This window comes from Chiloscyllium punctatum, chromosome 22, assembly GCF_047496795.1.
Source record: "Chiloscyllium punctatum isolate Juve2018m chromosome 22, sChiPun1.3, whole genome shotgun sequence".
In the NCBI taxonomy this organism is placed as follows: Eukaryota; Metazoa; Chordata; class Chondrichthyes; order Orectolobiformes; family Hemiscylliidae; genus Chiloscyllium; species Chiloscyllium punctatum.
Window position 1 is genome coordinate 69,356,601 of NC_092760.1, and position 12,040 is coordinate 69,368,640.

A 12,040-nucleotide genomic window follows, 5' to 3' on the forward strand; every position below is an offset into this window, starting at 1 on the left:
TCATCAGAATGCAAACTTAGTACTGATAGAAAACTGTGGGTTTCAATCATGACTATGCATTTATCATGTAAACATATTCCCACAAGTGAAGGAAAATCAGCAGTCAAAGCACTTCACCAGACCTGCTAAGACGTGTTCAAGAACAGTATTAGTGCAAATGTGAGACTCTATAATTCTTATTTATGGTGTACTGCAAATGCATGGAAAATTTGGCTCACTAGAAACGGTGAGACATAAAACTTCACCTTCATGTTTGACATGCAATCCATATAAAGTTCTTTCATAGCACAATAATATGATTTATGGATCACATTTTTTGTGAAGAAGTATTAATATTAGTGTTTTGATAAAATATGTGAATTATATTATGAATTATTTAACCTGCATATGTTTTGTAACATGCCTCAAATTATCTTAAGATTTTATTAAAAGTATAATTTATTGTTCATGCAATCAAATAAGTAAAGGCCACACAACATGTTCATTAAAACAGAGACGCCGACATGATAACCTCGGTCATTCATACTGAGCATTAACAGAATGAAATATTCACTATTACATATTTCCTTATAAAATCTTATATATATTTGGCAAACACAATGTTAATCAATTCTGTATATAGTTCTGTTAAATGTTCAATGCTGGTCAATTCTCAGTTGTGTATCTATTTCCAGTTCAATGAAAATTATTCCAAGTTGTTGTGATTAAAATGAACTTGTAACTTTTGAAAGTTACAATGGAATGGCTCACCAATCTCCTCCCCATTCTGCCAACGTTCCTGTAAGAAAATAGTGAATTATCCAATAATCACGAATATGAAGACTTTTTTATTGGTTTGTATCCCATAATGTTCTATGGCATCATCCAAAAACACATGCCTGAATATTTGCTTAGAATGAGTTGTTCATCGTATTAGCAAAAATGACAACAGAGGCACTGTTGTAATGGTCCGTCAATGTACTTTTAAGAGACAATCGTCATAGCATTTAACTTGGGGGTATAAAGATCTCATACTCAATCTTTCCTTGGATCACTGGAAGCATTAAAACTATTGGAATTTGTTTCTTCTGCTGTAAACTATTAGCTTAATGCTAGCCCAGACACAATGGGCCTACAAAATATAATGTCTGTACACAATAGTAACTTTAAATAAATGTCTGTGGGATTCTTCAATACGATATCCACATCCATTTTATGCTGTTACAGCTGGGACGGCACAGTGGCACAGTGGTTAGCACTGCTGCCTCACAGCGCCAGAGACCTGGGTTCAATTCCCGCCTCAGGCAACTGTCTGTGTGGAGTTTGCACATTCTGCGTGGGTTTCCACCTGGTCCTCCAGTTTCCTCCCACAGTACAAAAATGTGCATGTTAGGTGAATTGGCCATGCTAAATTGCCCTAGTATTAGGTGTAGGTGTTAGGTGGGTGGGTTGCTCTTCGGAGAGTCAGTGTGGACTTGTTGGGCCAAAGGGCCTGTTTCCACATTGTAATCTAATCTGATCTAATGATGCAAACTACATCAAGTAAACCATGTTATTGGAAGTAAACTCACACTATGGTCGCAGCTGTAGCTATTGAGAAAAGACTCCAATATAGTGGTTGCAGATAGTTGGCAAACCAGTTGAAGACCAAACAGACTACAGCTTTTGACAAAATACTTCAGCCAAAAGAAGAATTTCTCATTTATCAGCAGCATCAGTTCCTGCAAGTACAGACAACTGTAGATGTGACATTAATTTCCAAGAATACAGAGCTAATTTCTTTCTAAATGGAATATGCTGTGCCAAGATAAAAGAATTCTAAGACTGCCAGACAAGGGTTGTAACGGACATTTGAGCTGGTATACAAAGTGTAGTGCAATACAGAAGGTGGGAGCTAGAATGCTAGGCTCCTGACAATCAAAACATCAGTAACATCTTCTCACAAAAGCAGATGAAAAGTCCACTTTCTTAAAAAACAGATTTAATCTAAATGGTCATTAAGGTACAGCTCTGCAGTCTAAAATTGTTAAAGTGGACAGTGGAATTATAGACAGGAGAAACCTCATTGTGATTTGAAAATCCAGTGACACCTACACTGAATTACAACTATTTCAAACAATGCATGCAGTTCTATTTTGCAGACCAGCAACAAATAATCCTAATAAGACAGCTCTAAAGATCTTGTTTGTTATTGGCAAGGTGGAGAGACTTCACAGAAAAACCATATCCATTCACTTCATGAGTAATAGGGAAGATCCAGAAAAGATTTGGAAGGTTCTTGAAGATCAACCCAAGACAATAACAGATTTCAGGATTAACAGAATCTAACTCACATCATATATACAGCAACCTCAAGAGTCTATTGACTAGGTTGTCAGAAAATGCTACGAATGGGACGTTTCCAAAGAGGAAGTGTTCAAAAGGCTCAATGAGTCAGTCATCATCACCGCGTTAATTAAAGCCATTAGGAAAGATCCTTTGGACAAAGGGCAAACTAACAATGCATTACTTGAGGATGAACACAAGTGTGACCCCATAGTGCAGGCCGACAACAATTAGTGCAGCAAACACTATTGCTTTAGTCAGCAACACTCAACAAAGAAACAAAATTTGTAACAGCTGCAGTTTGTCACAACTACCGAAAACTGTCCAGCTTTCCTAGATATCTGTAAAGCACATATAAAACTCCAAGACACATTGAGCACACACGCAGGAAATCTGGTACCAAAAGCCAAAACACAAGTGACAAGCAAGATGGTACAACAACGCAAAACTAGTATCAAGGCAAGTGTTACAAGTGTATAAATGCAAGTACATCAATGAGGCTCCAAGTCAACCAAGTGAAAGTCAAATTTCAGATTACCAAGCTTTTCATATTATTTACTTCATACACCATGTTGATGGTGTAAGTGATCAGACATTTTTACAACATTTAATATCTCTTGAAAAGGCAGGACCACACACAAAGCTAAAATTGACATGGGAGCCACTTCCAACATATTACCAATGTGCATCCTAAAATATAGAGGAAGTTTACCTCAGAGTACAACAGGATCTTAGTCAGATGGGCAATGGGCTGAGAAGTGGCAGATGGAATTTAATTTAGATAAATGCGAGGTGCTGCATTTTGGAAAACTGAATCAGAGCAGGACTTATACACTTAACAGTAAGATCCTCGGGAGTGTTGCTGAACAAAGAGATCTTGGAGTGCAGATTCATAATTCCTTGAAAGTACAGTTGCAGGTAGATAGGATTGTGGAGAAAGCATTTGGTACGCTTTCCTTTATTGGTTAGAGCAATAGAGTTGCCTTTATTCCTGATGAAGGGCTTTTGCCCGAAACATAGATTTTGCTGCTCCTCGGATGCTGCCTGAACTGCTGTGATCTTCCAGCACCACTAATCCAAAATCTGGTTTCCAGCATCTGCAGTCATTGTTTTTACATAGGAGTTGAGGTCAAGTTGGAGCTGTGCAGGATATTAGTTAGGCTACTTTTGGAATACTTGTGTAACTCTGATCTCCTTCCAATTGGAAGGATGTTGTTAAACTTAAAAGTGTTCAGAAAAGATTTATAGGAATGTTGCAAGGGTTGGAGGATCTGAGCTAAAGGGAGAGGCTGAATAAGCTGGAGCTGTTTTCCCTGGAGCATCAGAGACTGAGGGGTGACCTCATTGAGGTTTATAAAATCATGAGGGGCATGGATAGGATAGTCAAGGTCTTTTCCTTGGGCTGGGGAGTTCAGAACTAGAGGACATAAGTTTAGGGTGGGACAGGAAAGATATAAAAGAGACCTAAAAGGCAACTTTTTCACAAAAGGATAGTATGGATATGGAAGGAGCTGCCAGAAATGGTGGAGGCTGGTACAATTACAGCATTTAAAAGGCATCTGGATGGGTATCCAAGGACATGCAGGTCCTGGGCCTCCTCTACTGCCACTCCCTCACTACCCAACTCATGGAGGAAGAACACCTTATCTTCTACTTCAGAACCCTTCAACCCCAGAACATCAATGTGGACTTCAATAGTTTCCTCATTTTCCCTTCCCCCACCTTACCTCAGTTCCAAACTTCCAGCTCAGCACCATCCTGCTGACCGGTCCACTTATCAATCTTCCTTCCCACCTATCCGCTCCACCCTCCTCTCCAACCTATCACCTTTACCCCTTCCTCTATCCACCCATTGCACTCTCATCTACCTTCTCTCCAGTCCCACCCCCTCCCATTTATCTCTCCACCCCTGAGGCTTCAGCCTCCTTCCTGATGAAGGGCTCCTGCCCTAAACGTTGATTGTCCTGCTCGGATGCTGCCTGACCTGCTGTGCTTTTCCAGCACCACTCTAATCTTGACTTTAATTTCCAGCATCTTCAGTCCTCACTTTTGCCTATATGTTTAGGAAAGGTTTAGTGGGATATGGGCCAAGTGCTGGCAAATGGGACTAGATTAGGTTAGGATATATGGTCGGCATAGAGGAGTTGGACCGAAGGGTCTGTTTCCGTACTGTACATTTCTATGACTCTATATGACTTTGAAGCAAGATATCAACCAGGTACCTGGATAATTATGTCTGGCAAGGCAGCAAATTATTCAACCCACAAAGACCAAAACTTGCTCCTTTAATCAACACATTGAAGCTACTGACGACAAACTTGAAGATATTCTCAAGGTTTAACTGTTACACTTTGGCCAGAACCAAGATGAACATTTGCATTCGGCAACTGCTGAAGATAAGCAACTACAAGAATTCCAGAAGATTATTATTCAGGGATGTCCTGATGGTATTATGGCATTAAGATTTGTTTATTTTGACCATACATAGGTAAACTTGGTATATCATGACAAGTCATTTTCAAGGGCATGTCCCTAACACCAAAAGCATTGTTACACCAGGGATACTGAATGCATAAGACAGTATTTGCCATGACGATGCAGGATATTCAAATATTCACTGTGAATGCATGTGGGGCATGTCAACAACAGCAACAACAGTTCTGGGTCAGATGATGTCTGACAACAGACCACAGTAAACTGGCAAATCATTTCAAGACGTGTGTTTTGAGTGAGGAGTGGCCCATACTACAAAAAAAACCATACTATGTATGTTCAAGTTTCTAGGAAACGCATCAAATGTAAGATCAAGACAATGATCATTAAGTGCCAAGCGACAAAGCAAGATTTTTGTATTGTATTGCTTCATTTTCTTCCAGCACCAATGGGGAAGAATTATTAGAACATAATGGAAAAGATCCATGATGGGCAAACAGGTACAGAACTACCAAAAATTAAAATATTGAAGAAACTCAGATCTGATCATATTTATGGAGAGAGAAACAGAGGTAAAATTTTGAGTCCAGTTTGCTCTTCTTCAGAAATGAGAACTACCAAAACTGTACTGGGTAGAAAGTATAAGTTAGACATAGAAATAAAAATGCCTGGATCCTAACAGAAGTTTCTAAAATATGCAACTAACCTCCAGAGGATTACATTTAAATTTGAAATATTAATCTTATAAACTGTTTCGTCTGTTCATATTACTTAATTTTCTCTTAAAGAAAGTGTTTCCAGTTCATAACACATGGATCTCTTCATCATTCTTGGCGATTGAGTCTTGATGCTCCCCGGTACAGCAAAACCCAAAGACTCCTTGCAGATGTTATTTATGATGGATTTATGGGCAGACCAAGCACCTAGGACATTCTGTTGTTCCTATTCTTTGAGCATCTTTAGGTTGAACATGAGGCAGGTCCTTCTTTGCCTTTGACACTTAATTTTCTACAGCAGTACTACTGATGTCGCTGCCTTTTTTTATCCCCATGGAGTTGGTGCTCTTCCTTCAATTTACCCTTTCAGAAGAAAGTGTAACCGCCATTTTGTTTTTGAGCTGGGCCACTGTGTATCACCCAGAGCATCAAAGTCAGTGCCAGAATTCCTAAGCTTTGATAGTGGTGTAACATCCAGATCTATCATTGATATAGTTGTCCATGACATCCTGATGATCCAAACCTCATTTTGTGGATGTGGAAGATGCCTGTTCATATGATTTTTTTATATGGGCATGACTGTTCATACCAACTTCCACAAAGTCCTGACACAGCAAGGGATACTCAAGATAATTGGAAACCACACAAAAGCATTGATGAGGATGAGAGCTCACTTGTTGTTTCTGCTAGACACCCATCCTAAGAGCCCATTGTTTTACTTGCTTGCAAGTCAGCAAAAGGTTATGGCTCAACCAGGGCAAGTAGTTTTGCAGCTTAGAGTCAGTTGAAAAGTGTCAAGAAAAATGATGGAGAGGCATCCTTAATGAATGTGTGAATGCTGTTGAGGTCATAGAGAAACAGCATTTAGAGAAAGAAGATGGCACTGAGGAGAAACCCGATAATGAAGAGAAAATGTTGTTGAAATTACATGGACTACATTTGACAGGTAAGACCAGAGCTATCCAGAAGCACAAAACTGTGACTCAACAATATGATCAAGGATCAGTGCAGGAGTTCGGAAAAGAGGACTATAGAAGCACAGGTTATGCAACCTTTTAAGCCTGCTGTACCCTTCTAGATCATGGCTGACTATCCACTTCTATGCTATATTCCCACATTACCGGAATATTCCCTGATATCATTAGTAATTGGCAGGGGGATTATAGAGAAGGCCATCTGATGATGGGAGAGGATCAAGATTAATTTACTTTTGAGGTCTCCACCACCTAAGCAGGCCGCCATATACTTTGTCACCTACGTTGGGACCTGCTGGAGGCACGGCCATTCCCATGGGAAGATTACATCCTACTCTGCCCTCACCCCCACCAACTCACTGTTACCTGGGCCAGGGTCTTTTAGGTAGTAGATCAATTAGTTATAAATTACTCGCAACTTGAAAAATTACTTGCCAGGCCTGAATGAGGCTCCCTCACTTACCTGTGTTCCAGCTCTCTGTGACAATTCCCCTCCCAGGCCACCTACAGGGAAAATGAAAGAAAACAAAAAGCTTGGGGTCTCAATGATGAAGCACAGACAAGTGCATGGGCGGTCTCTTTTATTGAAATAAGGGAGTTCTGGAGCACCATGCAGTTATGATTGAGATGAGGGTGGAATGGTTTAAAAGAAAAAGATGGATTTTATTTTTAAAAAGCCTGGGGGGTGTCCTTGTTATCCAATCTGATGTTGAAATAACAGATAGTTTTAGCTGAGGGGATCGAAGTACAGCTATGCTTGCCGTAATTGAAATAGATCTAACAATGGATGACTAGAACAGTCTGCTTCAGGTATGATAAAAATTGTTCCCTTCTTTCTGTGTAAATTTGCAGCTAATTGAGATGGAGGCAGAACTAAGGTGACATGATGATTGATTTACTGACAACAAAACTGCCAAAGTCGTCCTTCGGTAATCATATCTGTGTTACTGTAATGAAACTTTGGCATGGAGTTCTTTGACACCGTAAATAGCCATAAGAAGAACCACGGAGATTTCTTTAATATTACTATAATTTTATGTTATATTTAAATAATTTTGCAATTAATTGAGCTGCTAACTAACAGAATAATAAAATCTACATACAAATGTTATATTATTTTAATTCCTGTTACCTCCTTTTTCCAGCGAGCTGTAGACTTTTCATTTTCCCTCTCAAGAATCTGAAATCTATCTTCATTTCCTTTTGCCTTCTGACGGAGTAGCTCATTATCCCTTTCCAGAATCTGCCATAAAATTAATTGCCCCAGAAAATTAATATGACATTCTTAGCCTTCTATGATCTCTTTCTAATATACTGTTCTTATGTTGCTTCTAAGATTCGTGCTCCAATAAAGATAAGGGTTTGCCATGTCATCAATGAATTTCACACTGAATTTAAGAAATGTAGATCTGACTCGGCTCATAGAAATCTGGAGGAGTACATGGAGGGGGGAAAAAGATGGCCTTTTCATAAAGCCGAGGCATTAATAGATATAATAAGCATATTTGCCATAACTTGCTGTTTCAGTGAACAACTTCGAATCTGCTAGGCTAAGCAATATAAGACACTGAGCTGAGTGATACAAGATAAACTTTGGACTAATCTAATGTACCATGAGCAAAAAATTAAAAGTTGACAATGCTGGTTATCTTTCAAGTGAAAATTATAAATAATGCAAAAGCACTAAAATTTTTAAGTGGTTTATCTGCATTTAAGCAATGAGTTAGAAGGTAAACCTGTACAATTGTTATTTTTACAATAAATTCAGATATATTTTTGCCATTGAAGTTAATAATTTATATTGCTTGATTAAATATACTAACAAGTATAAAAAGTCCTTTTCAATCTATTTAACATATCCATTAAAATTAGAATTTTTTTTACTCATACACTGCATGTCAGATCCTGGCCTCTGAGCTGAATGTTGGGTGAAGCAGGTCTCAGTAAGAATGTGGATTATAAACAACTGAGGCTTCCACACGGAACATTGTGGCAATCCACTGGTTACCACCTGCCAACTTGAAAATGCCTACTTAGCTCTACTCTCTGTCTCCTGTCCCTTAATATCTTCATTTGAAAAATATTAGTAGAAGGTGTCAATGTGCCATTCTTACAGCATTTTTTCAATCCAAACATCCACAGTCAACAATCATTTATTTCTGATTTAGGTAAAAACAATGACTGCAGATGCTGGAAACCAGATTCTGGATTAGTGGTGCTGGAAGAGCACAGCAGTTCAGGCAGCATCCAAGTAGCTTCAAAATCGACGTTTCGGGCAAAAGCCCTTCGTCAGGAATAAAGGCAGTGAGCCTGAAGCGTGGAGAGATAAGCTAGAGGAGGGTGGGGAGAAAGTAGCATAGAGTACAATGGGTGAGTGGGGGAGGGGATGAAGGTGATAGGTCAAGGAGGAGAGGGTGGAGTGGATAGGTGGAAAAGAAGATAGGCAGGTCGGACAAGTCCGGACAAGTCATGGGGACAGTTACTGAGCTGGAAGTTTAGAACTAGGGTGAGGTGGGGGAAGGGGAAATGAGGAAACTGGTGAAGTCCACATTGATGCCCTGGGGGTTGAAGTGTTCCGAGGCGGAAGATGAGGCATTCCTCCTCCAGGCGTCTGTTGGTGAGGGAGCGGTGGTGAAGGAGGCCCAGGACCTCCATGTCCTCGGCAGAGTGGGAGGGGGAGTTGAAATGTTGGGCCACGGGGCGGTGTGGTTGATTGGTACGGGTGTCCCGGAGATGTTCCCTAAAGCGCTCTGCTAGGATGCGCCCAGTCTCCCCAATGTAGAGGAGACCGCATCGGGAGCAACGGATACAATAAATGATATTAGTGGATGTGCAAGTAAAACTTTGATGGATGTGGAAGGCTCCTTTAGGGCCTTGGATAGAGGTGAGGGAGGAGGTGTGGACGCAGGTTTTACAGTTCCTGCGGTGGCAGGGGAAAGTGCCAGGATTGGAGGGTGGGTTGTTTGGGGGCGTGGACATGACCAGGTAGTCGCGGAGGGGACGGTCTTTGCAGAAGGCGGAAAGGGGTGGGGAGGGAAATATATGCTTGGTAGTGGGTTGTCCACTTTAGACTTTGCTCCAAGACGAATGATCTTTCATTCTTATATTTACTTAGAGACAAGCTTGACCCTTGGAAATGTTTATTCTCTGTCAAAGCTATTTTACCTAATTTTAATTTTAGCCTTAATATTTTTCTTCTTTTACATATCAACTTTACAAGAACCTTAGCTTTATTCCAATCTTTTGTTGCTACTTTTGTCTTTTTTTGGGGAGATGTGATATTGGGAGAGGGCCATGATAAGTTAGTTACAGGTTATGCTTTATATTTTTGTCCTACACGCTTGCAATTTATTTTCAAAATCTTTCATGATTAATTAAATTTCATAATTGTTACTTAATAATTTATATACTCGAGGAATAAGGAAAGACAGTGGATTAATGCCTGAATTACACAGTCATGAAATTCCTGGGCATTCACTCCACAAACACAAGCTTGGCAGAGACCATCCCTTGCTTGCTCTAACTTTAACTAAAGTCATAGACCAGGAAACCAACAGGATTGGATGATCTTGTCATCTTGCAAGGCCCTGGAGAAACTCATCACACTTGTTCCCTTTGAAGTGGGCAATCAAAAAAAGTAACTGATTCCCTTTTTGATTACTGAAAGTTTGGAATTTTTTTTAACATATCCCATACAAGTCGTGTCACTTTTCAGTCATTGATATCTGTAGAGAGCATTAGAGATTAGTACTTCAAAAGGAAACTTCAAATGTCCCGAGGTTAGAAGGAGCAAGGGAAGAGGATTTATTCCACAACAAGGCCATCCCACTAGAATTTGAAGTCCCAGTTTGAATGCAATTGGGAGTCCAGGCATAACAGTAGGCCAGAAATTTTCACATTTCTCACTCTATCAAAATGCTCACTTCAGGTGTCTAAAGCACTCACTGGTGCTTTAAATGAATAGTCCTTGTATATCTAGGCAGTCTTTTTCACGATAGAGAATAATAGTCGCAAACATGTACTGCATGGAAACACATCCTTTGTTCCAACTCATCTATGCCGACCAGATATCCTAAATAAATCTAATCCCATTTGCCAGCATTTGGCCGATACCCCTCTCAGACCCTTCAACCCCGTGGCATCAATATGGACTTCACCAGTTTCCTCATTTCCCCTCCCCCACCTTACCCCAGTTCCAACCTTCCAGCTCAGCACCATCCTCATGACCTGTCCCACCTGTCAATCTTCCTTCCCACCTATCCACTCCACCCTCTTCTCCGACCTATCACCTTCACCCCCATCTTGATCCACCTATTGCACTCTCACCTACCTTCTCCCCAGCCCCACCCCCTTCACACTTAGCTCTCCACCCCCGAGGCTGCCAGTTTCATTCCTGATGAAGGGCATTTGCCCGAAACGCCAATTTTTTCCTGCTTCTCAGATGCTATCTGACCTGCTGTTCTTTTTCAGCACCACTCTAATCCATCTGCCACTTGTAAGCCATGGTCTCTGCAACTGTGGTGTGGACTTGTTGGGCCGAAGGGCCTGTTTCCACACTGTAATTAATCTAATCTAATCTACAGAATATGCACAACTTCTATGTTGGGCATGCAAGTCCTCATGGCTGTTGTTTATGGGGTGCCATCTTGGTCCTTGGACTCATTAACATATTCTACTCATACAGCAATAACACTGCAGTTGGGTCATTCAATCAGGCATTTTGTACAATGAAACCTTGCCCCACAATGACAGGGTCTGCTTTCAGGGTCTCCGAAATGTGAATCCCCTGCCCACAGCAAAATACAAGCAATTAGGACATCAACTGCCCACTTAAGAGCCTCACTAGACAGCAGGACAGAATGGCTGCCCACAGACTCTACTGAAACAGACTTAATCAGGGTAGTTGGTAAAAAGGACTCACTCTTACCTGATTAAATGACCCTTGCTGCTAAGCTCACCACAAGAGCGAGCATTAAATTCGTGCCACCAAAACCACCAACCACCGTGAAAAGAAAATTGCCATTACAATTTTATCACAGCATCGCACACTCAACCAGTGAACTTTGCTGCAACGTCTCTTTTAAAAAAGGACAAATATGCTTTGTCTGGATGGCATTGAATGTCTTAAGTGTTGTTGAGCTACACTTGTTGAATTTGGATTCTGAAAGAATCAATATTGAGCAGTGCCGTAAGTATTATGACATCATAAGCACTTGTGGGCAGAACAGTTTTGGATCTCGCAAGGAGTAAAATTTATGAAGAGGAGCCAAATCAGACTCAAAATTTAGACTTTATTTCTTTCTTTCCACAGATGCTGCTGGACCTGCTAATTTTTCCAGAGTTTGTGGAGAGAAAGCAGAGTTAATGTTTCGGTTCCAGCGATCCTTCTTCAGAACAATACTGAGGAAAGGACACTGGATGCGAAACATTAACTCTGCTTCCTTTCCACAGATGATGCCAGACCTGCTGAATTTTTTCAGCAATTTCTGTTTTTGTTTTTGATTTCCAACATTCGCAGTTTTTTGGGTTTTTTTCTCCAGAGTTTCCTGTTTTTATTTGCATCATGCAACAAACTATCTCTTGCGCAAAACAAGAAATTTTTCCAGTTAGATA

The 12,040-nt window shown here is 40.4% G+C and overlaps 1 protein-coding gene across 2 annotated transcripts in view; it reads right to left on the minus strand.

Annotated features, from left to right (window-relative positions):
- Positions 1–12,040, minus strand: part of LOC140493761 (coiled-coil domain-containing protein 73-like) — a 44,329-nt gene that overhangs the window by 151 nt on the left and 32,138 nt on the right. For both annotated transcript variants that reach the window (XM_072592613.1, XM_072592614.1), the window contains 2 exons: positions 7,560–7,670; positions 6,891–6,931 (listed from right to left, as the gene is read on the minus strand). In XM_072592613.1, coding sequence (XP_072448714.1) covers positions 6,891–6,931; positions 7,560–7,670 — 152 coding nt within the window. The remainder of the gene's footprint in view (positions 1–6,890; positions 6,932–7,559; positions 7,671–12,040) is intronic.